Source organism: Papio anubis, chromosome 6 (genome assembly GCF_008728515.1).
Source record: "Papio anubis isolate 15944 chromosome 6, Panubis1.0, whole genome shotgun sequence".
NCBI classification, from domain to species: Eukaryota; Metazoa; Chordata; class Mammalia; order Primates; family Cercopithecidae; genus Papio; species Papio anubis.
In genome coordinates, this window is record NC_044981.1 from 42,789,038 (window position 1) to 42,811,798 (window position 22,761).

A 22,761-nucleotide genomic window follows, 5' to 3' on the forward strand; every position below is an offset into this window, starting at 1 on the left:
AGCCAGGATGTTCTCGATCTCCTGACCTTGTAACACACCTGCCTCGGCCTCCCAAAGTGCTGGGTAGTTGGTGTATTACATTTAAAACATTGTTTTAAAAAATTAACCATGTGAAATGTAATGATGCTGACAAAAAATGATCACAACTAAAATCTGTGGGCCGGGGGCGGTGGCTCACGCCTATAACCCCAGCTCTTTGAGAGACCAAGGGGGGCGGATCACCTGAGGTCAGGAGTTCCATACCAGCCTGGCCAACATGGTAAAACCCCGTGTCTACTAAAAATACAAAAATTAGCTGGGCACGGTGGCAGATGCCTGTAATCTCAGCTACTCAGGAGGCTGAGGCAGGAGAATTATTTGAACCTGGGAGATGGAGGTTGCAGTGAGCCGAGATTGCAGCACCACACTCTAGCCTGGGCGACAGAGCGAGTGAGACTCCATCTCAAAATAAACAAAATAAAATAAAATAAAATCTGTGGGCCAGGCACAGTGGCTCATGCCTGTAATCCTAGCACTTTGAGAGGCTGAGGCTGGAGGGTTGCTTTAGCTCAGGCGTTCCAGACCTACCTGGGCAACATGAAAAAACCCCTTCTCTACAAAAATACAAAAAATTAGCTGGGCATGGTGGTGCATGCCTATAATCCCAGCTATTTGGGAGGCTGAGGTGGGAGGATCACCTGAGCCTGGAAGGTTGAGGCTGCAGTGAGCTGAGATTGTGCCACTGCACTCCAGCCTTGGGGACAGAGTGAGACCCTGTCTCAAAACATAAATAAAATAAAATAAAATAAAATTTGTGGTTCTTACAGTTTTGAAGTCCATACTTGAAAATTAAAATCGGAAAACAGGACATTCTATTGAATGCAATGATGTATTGATCGCTTTGCTGTAGATGGCATACCAGTTTTATGATTGCCTTTTCTGTTTTTCAGAACACCTTATGAAAAGAAATTTGATACATTTATTCCACTTGAGCCTCTTCCACAAATTCCCAAGTGAGTTCTCTTACCATGTTTTGTGCTAGCCCATCTTTATGAAATATCAATTATTTTATTATTTCCTCCTGCAGAGGAGTGGGTAGATAACCAGGACACAGGGCCCTTTTGAACCCCAGCAGGAGGGTGGGGCAGTTTGTAAGGAAGGCGTTTGGATAGACACTCTGTAGAGTCTGCAGTTGGGATGGTCACATATTCAACAGATGTAACTGACAAACTACCAGATGCCATGTGTTGTGCTAGCCATGCACGATAGGAGAGTTCACATGGAACAAAAAGACAGGGTTCCTGATTCCTAGAACATGAGTAACACACTTAAATGATTGCAACTGGGGAGAACGGTTAGAGTTTCAAGAGGCAGAAATAAAGCTAACAGAGCACTTCTGTGTTTGAGGGACACATCATTCCTTTAATTTCATACTTTTGCTTCACTCCATTCTGAACCTCATGTATTTACCTAAGCTGGTTTCTGACCGATAAAGATATATTTTCTTTTCTTTCTTTCTTTTTTTAACTTTCTAATACAAAGCAGGCTCATATGAGTGGGCATGTGTCCCAGGGTCTGACCCACTCTGGAATTCAGTGGGAATAAAAGCCTTTTATTCCAAACTTGAGATTTTTAATGTCTTTATTATGTTGCATTGTTACTTATGGCACATGATTAGGGCTTCTCATGTCTGTACTTTACATTTTTACTAAACACTATTCTAGAATATTCCAAATAATAGCAATTGCCTAAATTTCATCATCATCCTACTCAACTATTTTAGCTTTTGTACATTACCTTTCATATGCAAATATGTTTTTACATGTATAAACCTGAGAATACCAATTAGTCGGGTTTTCCTAAAAAGAAAGGTTAATTTTTTTTTTTTTTTTTTTTTTTTAAAGAAGTACAAAGCTGGCTGGGTGCAGTGGCTCACACCTGTAATCCTAGCACTTTGGGAGGCCAAGGCATGGGGACTGCTTGAAGCCAAGAGATTGAGACCAGCATGGGCAACATAGTGAGACCCTATCTCTACAAAAAATTTTTTTTAAAAAAAATTAGCCAGGCATAGTGGTATGCAACTGTAGTCCTAGGTACTTGGGAGGCTGAGGCAGGAGGGTTTCTTGAGTCTATGAGTTCGAGGCTGCAGTGAGCTATGATTGTGCTATGCACTCCAGCCTAGGTGACAGAGCAAAACGCTGTCTCAAATTAAAAAAAAAAAAAAAAAAAGAGAGAGAGAATTCGATCAGCATATTCCTCTGTGCTATGGTCAGTAAGACAATTGGGAGACTTGGACCCTTTCCTCAGGGACAGTCACCCTAATGAAAAAGTCTACTAACCAGTTAGTCATGGCAGAAGCAACAAAGGCTTCTGTTACTGGATTTAGCATTTACTGTTTCCTAGTTCTCTGTTTTGTTCTGTAGTGTCTAATTTGCTGTTAGTCCCATCCAGTGATTATGTATTTTGATCTTTAGAAATTCTATTTGATCCTTTTTTATATCTGTTGTTCTTTCCTATTTTCATGTTTTCCTTAAATACTTGGACATAGTAATAACTGTTCAAAGATTTTTGTTTGCCGGCCAGGCGTGGTGGCTCATGCCTGTAATCCCAGCACTTTGGAAGGCCGAGGCGGGCGGATCACGAGGTCAGGAGATCGAGACCATCCTGGCTAACATGGTGAAACCCCATCTCTACTAAAAATACAAAAATTAGCTGGGTGTGGTGGCACGTGCCTGTAGGCAAAAAAAAAAAAAAGATTTTTGTTTGCTAATTCTATTATTTGTGTCATTTCTGGGTGTGTTTCTGCTGACTGATTTTTTCCTGATTATGGGTCACATTTTCCTGCTTCCTAGTATGTCTAGTAATTTTTATTTGGATACTGGACATTATAATCTTATATTGTTGAATATTTGGATTTTGTTGTCTTCTTTTATTTTTTATTTTATTAATTTTATTTTTTAGACGGAGTCTCACTCTGTTGCCAGGTTGGAGTGCAGTGGCGCGATCTGGGCTCACTGCAACCTCCGTCTCCCAGGTTCAAGGGATTTTCCTGCCTCAGCCTCCGGAGTGGCTGAGATTACAGGCACGTGCCACCACACCCAGCTAATTTTTGTATTTTTAGTAGAGATGGGATTTCACCATGTTGGCCAGGATGGTTTCAATCTCCTGACTTCGTGATCCACCTGCCTTGGGCTCCCAAAGTGCTGGGATTACAGGTGTGAGCCACTGTGCCCGGCCTCGTCTTTTTTTAAAGAGTGCTGGGCTTTGCTGTAGCAGGCAGTTAAGTCACTTGCCGTTTGGTTTGATTCTTTTGAGGCTTGTTTTCAAGCTTTGTTAGGGCATGTCTAAAGTAGTCTTTAGGTATAGTTTAACTCCATTACTAAGTAAGATGTGGCCCTTTTAGAGTCTCTACTGAATGCCTTGAGTGACCAATGAGGAGTCTTCACTTTAATTGGTGGGAACTAAAATGATTTTTAGCCCTTTGTGAGCCCATTCAGTTCCCAGTCACTCTACTGTCTGATCTTGTGGAGTTCTACCCTACACATGTGTGTCTTAATATTCAGCAAAGACTCGAAGGAAGTGCCATTTGAATTTCTTAATTTCATTTTTTTGTATAGTTCCTTCTTCCCCAGAACTCTGCCCTGCAGCTTCCAGCCCTCCAAGACTCTGTGAACTCGGATCTTCGGCTCCTCAAACTCATAGAGAATGCCATGCTCTGTGTAGGGTTGCTCATCCTACGCTGTGGTCTTGAATGCGCCGCCAGGCAAAAGCTGGGTGATTCCAGGGCTCTTTTCATTTGCTTTCCTTTTCTTTAAGATCACAATCCTGCGCTGCCTGTTGTCTCATTCTGAAAACTGTTATTTCATACATTTTTTCCAGTTTTGTACTTGTTTAAGTCAGGAGAGTAAATCTGATCCCTGCTACTTCATTATGGCTGGAATTATTATCTATGAATATAAATGTTATTATCCATCATCTATTAATAACAATTGTAGTTTTTTTCCCAAGTTATTTGATGAATCAGTTTTGTACTATTCCATCACTCTCATCAAAGCTATTCATATCTTTAAATAGTGTAGTAATTGTGCTTGGAAATTTAAGAATGTTAAATCTGCAAATGCAACAATCCACCTTTAAAATAAGAACAAAACCTGATAACCAGAACCAGATAAAGTTGCCAAGTCTTCTCTAGTTAGCTAGTGACAGAGAGAGCCAGAATTAGAATAAAAATTAGGGAGGTAAGATTACTTATTGAAAAGGTCCCTATAATGTGCAGTACATTTACAGGGATTATTTAGTCAACTCAGCAGATATTCTTTGAGTACCATTTATGCACTTGATCTACAGAAGAAATGGGAAGGTGGTGAGGTAATGGAGGCAGGGATCACAAAGATGAATAAGATATGACATTTGTTTCAAGGCTCATTGTCTGTTGTGGGGAGAGACCACTAGATGAGTAATCATAAAACAGTTGAAAGCAAATATGATACAATGTGTACCTAGAGGAAAGACATGTGGAGAAGTTGCGGACGTGTTGCAGAGGAGGTGGTATTTGATCTGGCTCCTAGATGAGGCATTGCAATTAATGTATCTTCCAAGGACAAAGTATTATGGGATGCATCTACATTAGGTCACTTAATATTTATTTTTACATTTCCACGTGTGCTTGAAAAGAAAGTGTATTCCATTTAGTCAGGATGGAAAGTTAGATACATACTCAGAAGACTGACTTTGTTGGTTATGTTGTTTAGCCCAAATATTTCCTTATCTTTGTTCACTTGGCCTAGTTTGGATTGAGAGTTAGTGTGAGAGTTAGGGTGTCTGAATATTAGCATTTCGACTATTTTTGTTGTTAATTGTGTCTTTTAGCATTATAAAAGTATCTTTATTTTTTTCATTTAATATTTTTTGTCCTAAAGTATACCTAGCCTGTTATTAAGATTCTAATTCTTACTTTATTTTATTTGCATCTGAGCTTTGCCCATTCTTTCTGCCCATTCTTTTGCTTTTGAAGCACTTGCTTTTAGTGTAGAATTGGATTTTGCTCTGTGAGCCAGCTTGAAATATTTTCTTTAATTCAGGTGAATTAGGCCACTTGCATTTATTGATTAGACTGATATATTTGATTTCAGTTCTGTTACATTATTTGCTACATTTATTATGTGTACTGTATTATATTTACTGTGAATCTTTCAGTGTTTTCTTTGATTGCTTCAAAAAAGGTTGAAAAATGCTTTCTTTTGATATTTAGAAATGCTTGTGTTCTTATTCTAGTAGTTCTTTGTGCTAGTATCTTTATACGTTGCTCTTAGTCCTGCTTTTCTTTTCTTTTCTTTTTTTTTTCTTTTTTTTTTTGAGATGGAGTCTCACTCTGTTACCCAGGCTGGAATGCAGTGGTGCGATCTCAGCTCACTGTAACTTCCACCTCCCGAGTTTAAGTGATTCTCCTGCCTCAACCTCCTGAGTAGCTGGGATTACAGGCATGCGCCACAACGCCCGGCTAATTTTTGTATTTTTAGTAGAGACAGGGTTTCACCATGTTGGTCAGGCTGGTCTCGAACTCCTGACCTTGTGATCCACCTGCCTCGGCCTCCTAAAGTGCTGGGATTACAGGCGTGAGCCACCACTCCTGGCAGTCCTGCTTTTCTTATTTGGGCTTCTACTACTTGGCTTGTTGGCTTTAAGTGATAACTTTGACTTTCACCAATTACCTATTTGGTAACCATCCTCTTCTTTCTTGCAGGGACTTCCCTACCCCCAGCAGTTTTACAAGGGCATTTTGCCAACTGTGGTATATTTCTCCCCTAAAGCACAAGAATTCTAGCTTCCAAAAGATGAAAACATTCTGCATCTCCCTGCTCCAACTCATCCCAGAGTCACACTTCCTACTACCTACTGGACCACACACAGCCCAGAAATGCCCTTTCAAGTCTCAGTGGCTCTGGGAAGACTCTGGGTGTCTGCATTAGCCAAGGTCCCAGCAGAAAACAGAAAGCACACTCAGCTGGGATTCTGAAGACAGCTTAAGGAAAGGGACTACTTATGGGTGTGTGGGCAGGGTTGGGGGAACCCACATGGGAGGGTGAAGCACCCAGAGGCTCATGACAGTGGGAAGCGTTACTACTCCTGGGTCTGAGCAGCAAGAAGAGGGATCACGGTTTGCAGAACAGTAAGCACTGGAACTCTGGGAGAAGGGCTGCCCAACAGGAGCTGTGGCACTGCCAGAATTGGGGTACCTTGGGAGATAGGACATCAGGGGAGGAGCTAGGTAAGAAATGCCCTAATTTCTGTCCACCTTCTGATCTCCTGTTGGTGCCATCAGCCAAACCCAGCTCAAAGGTGGAAGCACGGGTGGGGACGGTGGTTCATGCCTGTAATCCCAGCACTTTGGGAGGCTGAGGTGGTAGGATCACCTGGAGTCAGGAGTTCAAGACCAGCCTGACTAACATGGTGAAGCCCAGTCTCTACTAAAAATACAAAAATTAGCTGGGCATGATGGCATGTGCCTGTAGTCCCAGCTACTTGGGAGGCTGAAGCAGGAGAGTCATTGAACCCGGGAGGCAGAGGTTGCAGTGAGCAGAAATTGCACCACTCCACTCCAGCCTGGGTGACAGAGCAAGACTCTGTCTCAAAAAACAAAACAAAAAGAAATGTGGACTGGATGTAGTGGCTCACACCTGTAATCCCAGCACTTTGGGAGGCCGAGGTAGGTGAATTACCTGAGGTCAGAAGTTCGAGACCAGCTTGACCAACAAGGTGAAACCCCGTCTCTACTAAAAATACAAAAATTAGCTGGGTGTGGAGGCGTGTGCCTGTAGTCCCAGCTACTCAGGAGGCTGAGGCAGGAGAATTGCTTGAATCTGGGAGGTGGAGGTTGCAGTGAGCCGAGATTGAGCCACTGCATTCCAACCTGGGCAATGGAGTGAGACTGAGTTTCAAAAAAAAAAAAGTGGAAGCACGGAGGAGACCAGGTGATACTAGCTGTAAGGTCAGCCTCGGGGCCGGGTGCGGTGGCTCAAGCCTGTAATCCCAGCACTTTGGGAGGCCGAGACGGGTGGATCACGAGGTCAGGAGATCGAGACCATCCTGGCTAACACGGTGAAACCCCGTCTCTACTAAAAAAATACAAAAAACTAGCCGGGCGATGTGGCGGACGCCTGTAATCCCAGCTACTCGGGAGGCTGAGGCAGGAGAATGGCATGAACCCGGGAGGCGGAGCTTGCAGTGAGCTGAGATCCGGCCACTGCATCCCAGCCTGGGTGACAGAGCGAGACTCCGTCTCAAAAAAAAAAAAAAAAAAAAAAAAAAGGTCAGCCTCTTGGCAGAGAAGGGCTGAACAAGAGCTGGGTTTAAGGCAGGGGCAAATGGTGAACAACTAACATATTTTATTTTGAAGCTGGTCTCCTAAATTGGAGGTCTTTTTACTTTTGGAGCATATAATGCCTTATCCGCTGTTGGTGTTTGTAAATTTTGCATCAAACTGAAACTCAGGGTGTTGTCTTCTTACCACAGCTTGCCCTTCTGGGTGAAGGAGAAGGCCAACAGTTTGAAGAATGAGATACAAGAGGTTGAGGAGCTCAACAACTGGCAGCCAGCAGTGCCCTTAATTCTGCTCCTTCCTGGTAGGTTAAAGAACCTTCAAAGAATAGTGTAAAAACTGGAGGAGTCCACCGGGCATGGTGGCTCACTCCTGTAATCCCAGCACTTTGGGAGGCCGAGGCGGGCAGATCATAAGGTCGGGACTTCAAGACAAGCCTGATCAACATAGTGAAACCCCGTCTCTACTAAAAATACAAAAATTAGCCAGGTGTGGTGGCACATGCCTGTAATCCCAGCTACTCGGGAGGCTGAGGCAGGAGAATCGCTTGAACCCAGGAGGTGGAGGTTGCAGTGAGCTGAGATTGTGCCACTGCACTCCAGCCTGGGCAACAGAGCGAGACTTTGCCTCAAAAACAAACAAACAAACAAAAAACAAAACTGGAGGAGTCCAGAACAGGCTTTTGAGAGGCTTCACAGTGGAAAGGAGGGCAGGCAAAGTATCTCCCGGAGTGGATGTGTCTTCTGTCCTGAGGTGGTCTCATGGGCAGATGTCATAGCCAAGCATTGAGGGTTGAGTGTATTGGTTGAGAATTGTTAGTTTTGTAATGGAAGAAAACCTTTAACTCCATGCCTCTATCCACAGGTGCTTTGGACTTTCCAAGACAATCCTGAGCATACACAGGCCCACAAAACATGTGCTGACTGCACTCTGGCGAGCCTTTTCCAGTTGATGGTTTTTCTCATGTGACTGTTCTAAATTCAATGTTTGACCCTTATGAGGAAGTGTTGTGCTTTGCTTTTTTAAAACTTTATATTTTGAAAACTTTCACATTTACAGAAAAATTGCAAGAATTGTACAACAAACACCTGCATATCCTTCACATAGATTCTATCAATGTTAACATTTGTTCAAACTTTCTCTCTCTCACAATATTACAATTACCATTTTGCTGAACTCTTTGAGAGTGAGTGGCAGATATAGTAATGCTTTACACCTGTATACCAACATACCTCAGCATGTATCTCCTAAGGTCAAGGATGTTGTCTCACAAGCACAACACAAATATCAAACTCATGGAATTTAATACTGATAAAATATTATTAATATTTAGTCCACATTCAGTTTTAGTCAATTATATTTAGTTTTCTAAGGATGCCCTCAAATCAATAATAAAATACAGACATTATGTGAGTGTCTTAGCCTGTTCAGGCTGCTATAACAAAATACCATAAACAGAATGGCTTATAAACGATAGGAATTTATTTCTCACAGTTCTGGAGGCTGGGAAGTCCACGCTCAGGGTGCCAGCAGGTTCAGTGTCTGCTGAGGGCCAACCTTCTGGCTTATAGACAGTACCTTCTTGCTGTGTCCTCATATGATAGAAGGGGTGAGCTAGTCCTCTGGGGTCTCTTTTACAAGGGCACTAATCTCATTCATGAGGGCTCTGATCTCATGACCTAATCACCTCCCAATGACCTTATCTCCTAATACCATCACCTCGGGGATTAGGTTTCAACATATGCATTTTGGGGTGGGGAGGATAAACATTTAGACCATAGCAGTGAACTTTCATTGCTTTTGGTAAAACCGTTTTCATTTTATTAATACCTTTCGGAATGTTTCTCTAATGTTAACTTGGTACATGTCAGAAAAACATGAAGGCTGGATCTATACCAGGTAAGTAATACTGTTGCCCTGTAGCTGCATTCCTCACTCCAGTGTTGCCTATCTACAATAGCCAAGCAGGGTGAGAGCTCAGTGACCACCAGTCATGAGTTTTAGGGCCTCCTGTCAATCAGACAAAAAGCAAACATTTGGAGGAAAAGGTGAAAACAAAAGCTGCCTCACAGGCTCTGACACAGTCAAACTAACGGCTCTTGGCATTTTTATAGCCAATCTCTTTCTCCACTAGGGAACCCCATTGACTGACTAATGAGGGCTGCAGATCTAGTCTCCCCAAAACCTTAAAGTGGAAAGAGATTGGGGCCCATGCTGAGACTTAACGTGTCTATGACATGAGCATGATTTATTTCCCATGTCTGTTGTTTCCAGTCACAGCCAAAGTGAATGAAGCATGTTTAGAACACAATACATTTAGCCAGGTGTGGTGGCTCATGACTGGAATCCCAGCACTTTTGGAGACCGAGGCAGGCGAATCACTTGAGGTCAGGAGTTCCAGACCAGCTTGGTCAACACAGTGAAACCCTGTCTCTACTAAAATTACAAAAATTAGCCAGGCATGATGGTGGGCGCCTGTAATCCCAGGTACTCGGGAGGCTGAGCCAGGAGAATCGCTTGAACCCAGGAGGTGGAGGTTGCAGTGAGCCAAGACCATGCCATTGCACTCCAGCCTGGTCGACAAGAGCAAAACTCCATCTCAAAAACAAAGAAACAAACAAAAACCACAGTGCATTCATGGCACCTTCATATGTGCCTCTAGACTAACTGGCAGACAGCATGGTGCCTACCGCCAGCTGCTGTGCCTGACCACTCCTTGGGTTAACATCAGCATACATCTGTGCTAATCCTCTGGCCCCTGGCCACAGGCCCACCCCTGCTCCTAATATAATAATTAAAAAGAAAACCAAATAATTTTTAAAAAGACAAAGGCTGCCAAGAGATTTTTCCAGAACACATTAACTTCTGAAAAAATAATAATTTTTTGTGCCTCTATTACTTAAATATAAAAAAGTCTTCCTTCCCTCTAGTCAACAACAACGTCCCACCCCTAAAAAAAAAGTCAACTGCAACCACCATGTGGGTTAGTAATGGAGGACACAATATAGAACAAAAAAAGATTCTGCAGAGATTTCCTGATGGGATTATCTAGGTGGCACAGGAAACTGCTCTCAGAAGGTTCCCTGGTGTTTTGGAAGGAGGGTGTCCTACACCATAAATATATTAAGAAAAACAACTGACTGGACAAGGTGGCTCATGCCTGTAATCCCAGCACTTTGGGAGGCTGAGGCAGGCAGATCACGAGGTCAGGAGATCGAGACCATCCTGGCTAATGCAGTGAAACCCCGTCTCTACTAAAAACACACAAAAAATTAGCCAGGCGTGGTGGCGGGTGCCTTTGGTCCCAGCTACTCGGGAGGCTGAGGCAGGAGCATGGTGTGAACCCAGGAGGAGGAGCTTGCAGTGAGCCGAGATTGTGCCACTGCACTCCAGCCTGGGTGACAGAGCGAGACTCCGTCTCAAAAAAAAAAAAAAAAAAAAAAAAAAAGAAAAACAACCAAAATGTAGTTTTAGAAGGTTTGGAGTAGTCTCTAGGTTTCAAAGAGGTCTATATAATTCCTAGATGCTGCTCTAAGTAGATATGATTTGATTCCTTTTTCTTTTAATCCAGGCCGCAGAAACCATGAGTAAAAAAAAACAAAAACAAAAAAACCCCACACAACTGTTAGATGATTGAACTTCTGGAGTTGCAGGACTACATTTCATCCCCTGAAAATCAGGGAAGTTTTCACTGGATCTGGTGTTCTCTGTGGGTACATCTTGATGGCCAGGCCTTATTCCATGGCACCTCAACAGCTGGCAGGGAGAGTTCCACTGCCAACTTCGGACAGCATCAGTATGTCTGCGTGTGTTGGGGAGATAAAGGCATAGAAAAGGCCACTTGGGAAAAATATGTGCACATCACAGCTGTTCCAGCTTTTGCTTCTTTCCAGCTGTTCTAGCTTTTCTTTTGCTTCTTTCCAGCTGTTTCAGCTTTAGCTTCTTTCTGCTACAAAGAGGTTGAACCTGTTAGATGTAAAGATCCCCTTCAACTTACTGTAGGGTCTTTGGTAAATAAAAACACGTGTGTGTGCAGAGGTGCGTGTGTGTTCATTTCTTACTTTCAGTAACTGAAGTTCAATAGAAATAAACTATATGTGGCACTTTACGAGTAAATTTCTTGGTGTGCAATTTTACATTGCACAGAGGTATTCTAATTTTGGATCCTGGGATAAACGAAAAATGGCCTCTGTGGACATGAGGAAACATTGTATTATTCAACTAGTGGCACCAACGTTCAAATCAGTGATCTCTGAACTCCAAGTTACCAAAATGTTAAGATAGTAGGATATCAAACTTCTAAACTTCCACAAGGAATTTAGGAATATACTGTAGGAGTTCACTAATTGTCCACATTTCTAATACGAGACACTCAGTTTGGTTAGTTTTGTTTTGTTCTTAGGCATTTAGGTCTCAAAATCTAGGCAGGTAAGCACATTGTTTACAGGACTTGACTTGGTGAAGGATTTTAGAGTTGGAGCCCTTCAAGATCATGTCCCTGTCCTAAAGAGGCTTTTCTTTCCTGGCTGGGAAATCAGGAGAGAGTACTTGGGTATATAATTACCTCTACCCAGAACTGAGCCACATGCCTGATGCGGGATGGTACACCTTTTTAAGGGGTCTATGGGCCAAGTTCCCGGCACACTCTGGGAGAGAATGTGGGAGCCCATTTGAGATGACCGGTGTCCTTCCCATGCTGGGGAGCCCCAAGAGGGACTGTGGCCTGATCCCACCCTCAGGAATGGGGAGGCCACTACTGGCTGACCTGGGATCCAACACTGAGCCTCCTAAATCCATGCTATAATGCTTACATGAAAAGTAAACATTTCGTGGTGTGCATGAAGGGCCCTAGCCTTGTATCACATAAGCAGCCAAAATATCCCAATGTCTTATTTTCTGAGGAAATGTGTCTGCCTCCCCCAAATGTGGTGTGGGGGCAGCAGACAGATCCAGCTTCCAGTGGTGAAGCAGTGAGCAAGTGTATGCTCATCTGGCTAGAAATCTGTTCTTTTGTCCGGGCACAGTTGGGGCTGGAATAAAAGTTGGGTTTCTGTTAGACAGAATGGAGTAAGGAGCATAGTCATACTAAATATTCTTTGTTCTTTATTTAAAATTCATTTAACTGGGAGCTCTGCTTTTTTTTTTTTTTTTTTTTTTTTTGAGAAGGAGTCTCACCCTGTCACCCAGGCTGGAGTGCAATGGTGCCATCTCAGCTCACTGCAAGCTCCGCCTCCCGGAGCCTGAGTTCACGCCATTCTCCTGCCTCAGCCTCCCGAGTAGCTGGGACTACAGGTGCCCGCCACCACGCCCGGCTAATTTTTTGTATTTTTTTTTTAGTAGAGACGGGGTTTCACCATGTTAGCCAGGATGGTCTCGATCTCCTGACCTTGTGATCCGCCTGCCTCAGCCTCCCAAAGTGCTGGGATTACAGGCGTGAGCCACCACACCCAGTTGAGCTCTGCATTTTTATTTGTCAGAACTGGCAACTTACAGTGCATGTGGCACAAAGGAGATAGATTTGAGGGCTAAGTAGGAGGTCAAGGTGGTGAGACTCTGGGATAACTTTGGAATGGGTGGGGTAAAAATATAGGAGAAGGAGAAATGGCAAGTGGATAGATGATGGTGTTGTTGCCAGGGCCATCTGGACCTCATGTATCATCTTTGTACAACTAGAGAATGATGCCCTCTTGGTGGACACAACCCTGTGGATGAACAGCTTGGTGACCTGTGTGCAAGCTGGATTTAAACCCCCATGTCCTTGTGCAGTGAGCTTCTTACATGACTGTATGCAGCAGTCTTGTGCTATTCACTGAAATGAGGCATGCTGGGGATGTACAGATTTTTTGGGAGGAGGTCAATGTTCGGCAATTTGACATTGAGGAACCTGTGACACTGGCAGAACTGTCTAGGGTGTAGCTGGGCATATAAACCTGGGGTCTGGATATATGCATGTGAAAAATAAAGCTCCTGTGAGAAATGTGTATTCTAAGCCTGTGACATGTAGATGTAGGGGCTAGATGTAAATTACACAATTGGAATATCCATCCCAAACTGAGCAATGAGCTCAAAAAAGACCCTTAAACCTCAGGGCCTGAGCAAAAGCAAATTCTCCTTGGGATCACTTCACTTCAGGGCACAGGGGACTCCCTAGAGAACACCAACAAAGGTGAACCCCTGAGAAAGAACTATAAAACCACAATTGGATCCACCAAAGGAATTGTCAACGGATGAAACTCCATTAGCTTTTCCCAGTGCTGGTTGAGGAATTTCTAAATGGGAAGGAGGGGCTTATGGATGGCAATCTGGTGGATGGGGTGGGGCTAGAGGACCTGTCTTGAAATGGTATCATCATGCAATGCATAATGACATTTTGATAAACTCTAAACTGCATATATGATGGTGGTACCATAAGATTATAATACCATATTTTTACTGTATCTTTTCTTTATTTATTGTTTTGCCAATGTCTTTTTTAAACAATTATTAGAAGACATTTTACTGATAAATGTTTTTACTATACCTGTTCTATATTTAGATACACAAATGCCATTGTGTTACAACTGCTTATGGTATTCAGTACAGTAACATGCTGTATAGGTTTGTAGCCTAGGAGCAAGGGGTTATATATACCATATGGCCTAAGTGTGTAATAGACTACTGCATCTAGGTTTGGCGTGAGTACATTCTATGATGTCCTCACAACAGTGAAATCGCCTAACGATGCATTTCTCAGAATGTATCCCTGTCATTAAGTGACACATGACTGCATTTGCAAAGCAGGATAATATTTTTATGTAAATTATTATGCATGTTTATTTGGGGAGATGGTGAAGATTGTGAGAGTCATTAACCCTGCCTCTAAACTATGCCTTGCTGTTGCCGTAGGCTTTTGCCCCTAATTTTAGCCCTTTCCTGCATAGTTTCTTGGTGGTAAAAAAACTGGGTGAAAGGGAAACTAGAATTTTGATTGCTTTCTCTGCTAAGTAAATGTCAATCCATTCAGAACCAGCTCCCCAGAGAGGGGTGAGGGATAGGGAAATGGGGACAATGCAACCTAAAAATCCTCCTGCTAACATCTCTGGTTGCCCTTTGTAAGTCGAATGGACTTCTAACCTCTTTTTCCTGAGCCAGAGTTTCTCAAATTGTGTTTCATGAGTGTCAATAGATATATAAGAAAAAAGGTTTTTAGGGTCAAATTAGTTGGGAAACGCTATATAGTAAGTCCTCACTTTTATCATTGATAAGTTTTTGGAAACTGCAACTTTAAGCAAAAGGATGTATAATGTAATCAATTTTACCATAGGCTAATTGATACAAACAAGAGTTAAGTTTCTATGGCATATTTCTGGTCACAAAACATCACCAAACTTCTAAATAAAGACAAAAACCCTTCTAATATTGAACAGTGAAGTAAGTGTAAGCTATGCATACATTTAAGAAAGATTAGGCTGGGGCACGGTGGCTCACACCTGTAATTCCAGCACCTTGGGAGGTCGAGGAGGGCAGATCACTTGAGCTCAGGAGTTTGAGACCAGCCTGGGCAACATGGTGAAACCCCATCTCTACAAAAAAAATACAAAATTTAGCCAGGCATGGTGGTGCACGCCTGTAGTCCCAGCTACTCGGGAGACTGAGGTTGGAAGATTGCTTGAGCCTGTGGGGTGGGGGTAAAGGCTGCAGTGACCGAAGATCGTGGCACTGCACTCCAGCCTGGGGCACAGAGTAAGACCCTGTCTCAAAGAAAAGAAAGATTAATAAGAACAAGATAAGTATTCCCGCTTATTCCAGTTCAGGGTGATAGGTGGCCAGAGCCTACCCCAGCACAAAGCAGCAATCAGCTCTGCACAGGACACAGGACACCATCCCATTGCAGGGCACACTCACACACACCCACATTCACTCAGACTGCAGGCTTGCAAATGAACCTCACCTGCACAGCTTTGGGATGTGGAAGGAAACCAGGGTATCTGGAAGAAACCCACACAGACAGTGGCCCTGGCTTCAAGTGGATTTTTTTTTTTTTTTTTTTTTTTTTTTTTTGAGATGAGGTCTCACCCCGGGTGGAGTGCAGTGGTGTGATCATGGCTCACTGCAGCCTCGACCACCCAGGCTCAAGTGATCCTCCCATCTCAGCCTCACAGGTAGCTGGGATCACAAATGTGCACCACCACACCCAGCTAATATTTAATATTTTTGTAGGGACGGAGTCTCACTATGTTGCTCAGGCTGGTCTCAAACTCCTGGGCTCAAGCAATCCTCCTGCCTTGGCCTCCCAGAGTGTTGGAATTACAGGCATGAGCCACTATGCCTGGCCTCATCAATGTTATCATGAAACGATCTTGCACAAAATGATGTTATTCAAGGATTTGCTGTATTAGCAAAGGAGTGTATTGGCTTCCTAGGGCTGCCACAACAAAGTACAATAAACTAAGTACAATTAAAACAAGATAAATGTATTCTCTTACAGTTCTGGAGGCTGGGAGTCCAAAATCAAAGTGTCAGCAGGGCTGGCTCCTTCTTGGAGCTCAGAGGGAGAATGTGTTCCATGCCTTCTCCTGCCGGTGGCTGCCAGAATCCTTGGCATTCCTTGACTTGGACCTGCATCACTACAGTCTCTGCCTCCTTCTTCCCATGATATTCCCCCTGTGGGTCTGTATCTTTTTTCTTCTCCACTTATACGGACACTAGTCATTGGATTTGGGGACAACCTACTCCAGTATGATCTCATTTTAACTTGATTACATCTGCAAAGACTCTATTTCCAAATAAGGTCACATTTATAGGTATAGCAGGGGTTAGGACTTGAGCATATCTATTTTGGGGGAATACAATTGAACTCTCAACAGGCAGAAACAGATTTTTTTCATCTGACAGCTTCTTACAGGTTTTAATTTCAGTGACTCTGCAAGAGGGGAGGACATACAAACCATTTTTTTTTAAAAGACATATTTTATGTAACTGGTATTCTAAGGAACATGTTTGGGGAAAAATGCCTTGGGTGAGTGAGGAGACTATTTAGCAGTGGCCACTCACTTTACCAAAGATTCGCAGTGACCGACCATATAGTCTGGTTCCCTGATGGTAGATGCTTCTTATGGCTGTCCCTCAAAAGATTATTGGCAGTCCCTGGAGCCTCTTTGTAAGGGTTCCCATACCTGGCTGGTGAGACTGCAGTAGTATGACGGGGGAGACTGGCCAAGCAGGGCATCCCGGAGGACAGTGTGTTTGCGTTCTGATGTTTGTGGCTACAGTGCTCTGGTTTCAGACATCCTGGGACTTCCACGATGTTGCATTTTCTGAATTCTGAAAGGGGATATACAATCTGATTCAAAGGTGAAATGAGGGACAGTTGACAGGGCTGTTTTATTTGGATGAGTAGGTTGTACAATGCATGTCTCTAGGGGTGGAATTCACATAGTGGAGATGGTAGATCCAATTTTCTTGTAATAGAGTGTCCTGTTCTCAGAACGCCAGTATTTTGTGACAATTTTCCAGCAGGTGGCATAAAGTGTCTTGAGGAAGGGGCATCTTTTTCTAGTTCTCACAAAGGTGACATATGGTATAGAGGTGGCCCTGAATGGAAGGAGAAGCCATCATCAACTCTTGGAATGTGAGATCTGAAAGGCCTCTGAGAGAGTATTGATCCATCTCTGGAATTGTTAGGACTCTTGCTTACAAATAATAGAAACCCAATTCTAACTGGCTAACACCAACAGGAAACTAATAATCAGAATGCAAGAACAGGAATGCAGCTGGGACTCAGAGGCATGCTGGATCCAGGTACTCTGACATGGTCAGGACTTACATTTCTCTCTTTACCTGCTTTTTTCCCTTAATCCAAAACATGGTGGTAGACAACTCCTGGGTGTCACATGGTGGATGCTCAGCAGTCAGCAGAGACTGACCTCCTCTATGCTCCAGTGTTAAACTCTCAAAGACCTAGTATTTGATAGCACAACAGGATGACTATAGCAAAAAATAATTTAATTGTACATTTAAATTAACTGAAATATTATAACTGGATTGTTTGTAAAACAAAGGATAAATGGTTGAGATGGATACCCCATTTACCCTGATGTGATTATTATGTATTGTATGCCAGTATTAAAATATCTCATGTACCCCATAAATACATGTACTATGTAACCACAAAAATTAAATATAAAAAATTAAAAAAACTGCCCCGTTACAGGAGAGGTCCAAATGAAAACACTGAGTTTAACTGGCCACAGGTCCGATGGTTTCCTATCCACCACACAGGTAAATAGCTCAAGGGCGGGCTGCCTGCCAGCATAAACCTTTGAGTGGCAAATACTACCAGGGTGGCCACGGAAAATGCCCTCTTGCTGACCATAATTGTACAGAATGTGTGTAAATAAAAGCTAAAAGGAAAAAGAAAGAAAATTCTTTAGCTCTTTCAGAAGAGGCAAACGGAGAAATGAGAAATATAAAGAGTTAGGCACTATAAAAATACTAAATACTATAAATAGGGCATTTCCCAACCCACTAAATATTTTGATATTTTCCAGGGATGGAGCCAGAGATGTTCTGGAATGGTGAAGAAGGAGACTGCATGAATAATTGGGGTGGGATAGCAGAGAGTTTGCCAATCCCTACCTCACTGGGTTTTAGTTATGTTTCAGTTAATCTGCCTCATTTATGAGGCAGGTATTGTTAGTTCTACTTTTCAGATGAGGATACTGAGATTCAGTAAGGTTATTACCCAAACGTACGAGAAAGTCAAGATTTCACAAGATTTCAACCCAACTCGAGTTTTCTAATACCAGTGCATATCAACGGTATTATTAATCCAGACTGAGCGATGAATTAAAAACTCTGACGTGACGCTTCTGCGGGTTTCTGGAACAAGCATGGATCACCTGGGGACGGGGTGAAGTTGGCGTTGCCCTCCTTGCAATAATAGATGCTATTGTGTTGGAGCAGTTATTATGGATCAGATACTGTGCTGGGTCTATGATCTCATTTAGTCCTTACGACAATCCTGTGAGGTTGGCATTACTATGTTCTCTATTTTACAGGTTAGGAAACTGAGCCTTAAATAAACTACTGGCTTTTCCTGAGTATTCTGTGAATAAATTCCTATTACTGAAATACTTAAAAGAGCTAGATTAATAAATTAACAAAGCCCTCTTCGTAGCAACTGTGCTGAAATTCCACACGCGTGGCGTTCCCAGCCTCTGCCACTCGGTGACGTTACCATCAATCCCACCACTTTGTTCCCAGCCAAGCTCCACCGCCGCTATCTCGCGAGAGCCGTAGTTTCTTCCATTCGGTTTTGGACATGCGCGGGGCGTAAGGCGCTTTGGCCAGAGTGGTTTGATGGTTTTTTGTCAGTCTTCCTACAGCTGAGCTTCCACAAGACACTTTTTCCCTTTCAGCCACCCCAGATCTCGCGAGACTTGCTTTCTGCTCCCCCCCCCCCACCTTGCGCCTGCGCAGGTCTTCAAAGCAGAAGGTCGCGCTTGGAGGAAGTGGCGGCTTTGAGTCCCGTGGCCCAAGCGCCGTTACTGCTTCTCTGAAGCTCCTGTCGGCTGCTTGCCGAGACACCCTGCCGCCAAGATGCCTCGAATTATGATCAAGGGGGGCGTGTGGAGGAACACCGAGGTAAGTCTCCTTTTCCCGCCGTCCGCTGCCCTCCGCTCCCCTCTAGCAGCTTGTGCGCACGCGCGCGGAGCTTGGGTAGGCGAGGAGGAGACCCTGTGGGATCTGCGTGGAGGGCAGCCTGGGGGCGGACCCGCGGGGCCCTTTCCGTGTGTCGGGGCCCTTTCCGTGTGTCCGGCCCCGTGTTGTGCGAGCGCCAGTGGGACAGGGACCGTGATGTAACCACCTGGCTTCTCAGCTCCAAGCTCACTTGTTAGGCCCTTAGTGAACTTTTGTTGACTTGAATACGCCCCCTCCCACCCCCGCGCCCCTGGAGGAACTCAGAGTTCCAACTCAGCGAGAGTTGGTCCCCTGCGGCACCATCCACTCTTAGTCCATAGTCCGGGCATCACGGCTCTGTCCGATACTCAGAAATAAAGAAGTTGCCGTGGCCACAACTTTGTTTCTTCATTGACTTCCTTGCAGAGGGGAAGCAGTTTGAGTACCAGGTTCAGAGAGCCCGTTTATGCCCGCGTCTCTCTGGTTACCTGTTATCAGGGCATAACCTGTCTGCCATCCGGACAGATCCCAAGGTCTGGCTCTTTCTGTCACTGCCTTTGCCTGGATGGAAGCCAGAAAGGAAAAACTGCTTAGGATAGACTCTGTTTCCAGAAACGTAGTGGATAGTGCCATTGGTGAGCCAAAGGGCAGTAGAGTGGGAGTGAAATAGAAATTAGATTTTAGTGCATTTTGTGTTCAAAGTGTACCGAATTTATCAGTTTCTGGAGCACATCATATCTTTTCATGCTCCGTGTCTTTTTTTCGTTAAATTTTATGCCTTCTTTTTTTTACGTCTTTTGCCTTCCTAGCACTTGACATCTTTATGATCATCCTTCAAACCTAGGTCAGAAACACTTATTGGAATCTTTGTAAGAGTTAGTTGCACCCCCAGTATTCTCATGGTACCTTTTTCTTCCGTTTGTTAAAGCTTGCTTTGTCTTTTTGTAAGCATCACATCCTCTGTGTGGTACTGGTTAAGTTTCTTAACTTCTGAGAGCCTCAGTTTTCTAATTTCTCTAAATAGGGATAATAATACTTACCTCACTTGAGGATTACACGAGTTAATACGTTTGGAATATTTAGAACAGAGTAGGGCACATAGTAGCCTCTGAGTAAGTGCTGGTTGCTCTTTCACCTCACCAGATGGCATTGCGAGAGGACCAGGTCTTGGTATCCCTAGAACCTAGGACAGTAACCAGCATGAAGTAGGTTGCTTGACAGGTGTTTGCAGAATGAATCAAGTAGAGTAGGTATCTGCTGTATCTGTTTAGTTGAAAATGTATTTAAGTGTAGTAGTACTGCAACCGAGTTACAAATACAGACAGTGAAAACTGCCTCAGCTTGCTCCGAGGGAAGCAGTCTGTTTCAATTTGAGAAGAGATGATTTCTGAGGGAGAGACAGATATAAAATCAAGTAACAGTAGGATTCCTATGCAGTGGTCAAAGCTCTGCAGTCTTTTTAAAACATTATCTTTGATCATGGGAGATGCAGAGGATGGAGTGGGGTATCTCAAGAAGCATGTACCTCAAATGCAATGTGGGAAAAAAAGCCTAGAAGTAAAATCGGCCAAGTGCATGCATCTATGACTCCATTAACCTTCTTGTCTGTGACTTGGCTTGCCAGGCTGCCTTGAGATTGGCGCATTCCACGTTGTGATGGGTGCCCTGGTGAAATGGTATCCAGAGACGGGGGGTCTCTGGAAGGAAAGCTGACTGGTGGGGTTGGGGTAGAAATATTTAATTCTTAGGTTAGACCTGAGATTTGGATTCTTGGGTCATAAGTAGGGTTAAGGGACTGGCGGGGAAATGCCATGTGTAAACTTGAAACAGGAGGCTTGGATTGGAGAGTACATTCACCAGAGTCCCAACTTGCTTCTTGAGGCCTGGATATGTCCTGTTTGATAAGACCTTTTCTGAAGACCTGTTTCAAGGCAGATGTTGCGGAAGTGTTTTTTGAGTGACTATAAATGAATGAGTTATATCTTTTTGTTGTTGTTGTGTTTTTTAGTTGTCCTTTTTGAAGAGAAAGACAGCCACACGTTGAAGAATACTTTTTCTTAATCTTTGTCGTAAAGTAGGGTTTCTCAGATTGGGCTATTCCCACTCCCAATTTATTGAAGAGTGTGGTGTAAGGGTGGGTAGATGTCTTTCTAAGGGATTTCTTCTTAATTTATTAATTCTTGGTTGCTGTTTATTATTATAGTTAATGAGGTTTTCATCCTTAGTCTTTTAACCTAGGGGGTGTGAATGTGCATGTTACGTGTCTGTCTCTCCAACAGCCCTATCAGAGTTAATTTAAATTTTGTGTTTTCTCACTTTGAGTTTTGTGACTGAATGTACTCTTTGGCAAATTTTTTTAGGATGAAATTCTGAAAGCAGCGGTAATGAAATATGGGAAAAACCAGTGGTCTAGGATTGCCTCATTGCTGCATAGAAAATCAGCAAAGCAGTGCAAAGCCAGATGGTATGTACCAGTTTAATAAGTGGAAAACAGAAAAGGAGCTTAATTGTGATGATGGAAAATGTCAGCTCTGTGAACCTTATCAAAGGAAGCAGACATCATGATATAACAAGGCATGGAGTGGGAGATGGAATTTGGATTTTTGACTTAGCTGTCACTTTCTTCCTGTGTAATCTTAGGCAAGCCATTTTTCTATCTCTCTCCCCTGCCCTTGTCTTCTCCCAATTAGGGATAATAATACTTGGTCCTAACTGATAGAGATGTGAGGTGTCATCTAAATGGGTTAATGTATTTGAGAGTGCTTTGTGAAGCATACAAAGTCTACTTTCAGGGACAGATGAGCCCCAGCTTGTAAGTTAATTGTGTTCTAAAAGTGCATAAGTTAGCTGTTTTAGGACTTACTTTCTCAAAGAAATAAGTGATAACGGCTGATTTTCCAAATGAGCCTACAGTAGTTGAGTTTCCTCATAATGCAGTTGAAATATTATATATTTTATAGTTAATATGTTATATATTAAGCATATTTAATATGTTATATATGTTAAAACATAAGCCAGCCCTGAGCCTGTGGTGTCACCTCTTTTTTATTTTTATTTTTTGAGACGGAGTCTCACTCTGTTGCCCAGGCTGGAGTGCAGTGCCGTGATTTTGGCTCACTGCAAGCTTTGCTTCCTGGGTTCACGCCGTTCTCCTGCCTCAGCCTCCCCAGTAGCTGGGACTACAGGCTCCTGCCACCATTCCCTGCTACTTTTTTGTATTTTTAGTAGAGACGGAGTTTCACCGTGTTAGCCAGGATGGTCTCAGTCTCCTGACCTCGTGATTCACCCGCCTCGGCCTCCCGAAGTGCTGGGATTACAGGTGTGAGCCTCCGCGCCCGGCTAGTGTCACCTCTTAAATGATAGGATAGTGGACACGTGAAGCTATTTAGTGTGTTCTTAGCATGAGTTATTTAGCACCATCCCCCAACTCATGTGGCGTTAGGAAAATACTTTGGATTGTACAAGAATGACCTAATTTCCTCCGCACCTGTGTAGGGGAAAGGATTAGAATGTAGAGATTGGCCAGGTGTGGTGACTCACATCTGTAAGCCTAGCACTTTGGGAGGCCAAGGCTGGGATCACCTGAGGCCAGGAGTTTGAGACCAGCCTGGCCAACATGGTGAAAACCCATCTCTACTAAAAATACAAAAATTAGCCTGGCGTGGTGGCTACTTGGGAGGCTGAAGTGGGAGGATCGGTTGAACCCAGGAGGTGGAGGTTGCAGTGAGCTGAGATGGTGCCACTGCACTCTAGCCTTGGTGACAGAACTAGGCTTTTTTCCATCTCAGAAAAAAAAAGAATGT

At 43.5% G+C, this 22,761-nt stretch overlaps 2 protein-coding genes and 1 long non-coding RNA gene across 6 annotated transcripts in view; 2 read left to right on the forward strand and 1 right to left on the reverse strand.

Annotated features, from left to right (window-relative positions):
• The window catches only part of SPATS1 (spermatogenesis associated serine rich 1), a 36,294-nt gene extending 24,960 nt beyond the window's left edge, over nt 1–11,334 (forward strand). Inside the window, exons 7-9 of one of the 4 annotated variants that reach the window (XM_031667111.1) lie at nt 930–992; nt 7,492–7,601; nt 10,869–11,334. In XM_031667111.1, the coding sequence (XP_031522971.1) occupies nt 930–992; nt 7,492–7,601; nt 10,869–10,888 (193 nt within the window). In that variant the 3' untranslated portion in view covers nt 10,889–11,334. Of the gene's footprint in view, nt 1–929; nt 993–5,722; nt 6,412–7,491; nt 7,602–8,161; nt 8,295–10,868 lie in introns of those variants that run through there. The other 3 variants (XM_003897674.3, XM_021937341.2, XM_021937342.2) reach the window with 3 other exon arrangements.
• A 4,179-nt stretch (nt 11,335–15,513) lies between these two features.
• Nucleotides 15,514–18,597, reverse strand: LOC116275284. Its single transcript, XR_004184282.1, has 3 exons — nt 18,516–18,597; nt 17,117–17,236; nt 15,514–16,870 (listed from the first exon to the last, which is right to left on the reverse strand). It is a non-coding gene; the product is annotated as an uncharacterized LOC116275284 (long non-coding RNA).
• The window catches only part of CDC5L (cell division cycle 5 like), a 58,738-nt gene continuing 54,543 nt past the window's right edge, over nt 18,567–22,761 (forward strand). The window contains exons 1-2 of the mRNA XM_021937343.2: nt 18,567–18,922; nt 21,319–21,422. Coding sequence (XP_021793035.1) covers nt 18,878–18,922; nt 21,319–21,422 — 149 coding nt within the window. The 5' untranslated portion in view covers nt 18,567–18,877. The remainder of the gene's footprint in view (nt 18,923–21,318; nt 21,423–22,761) is intronic.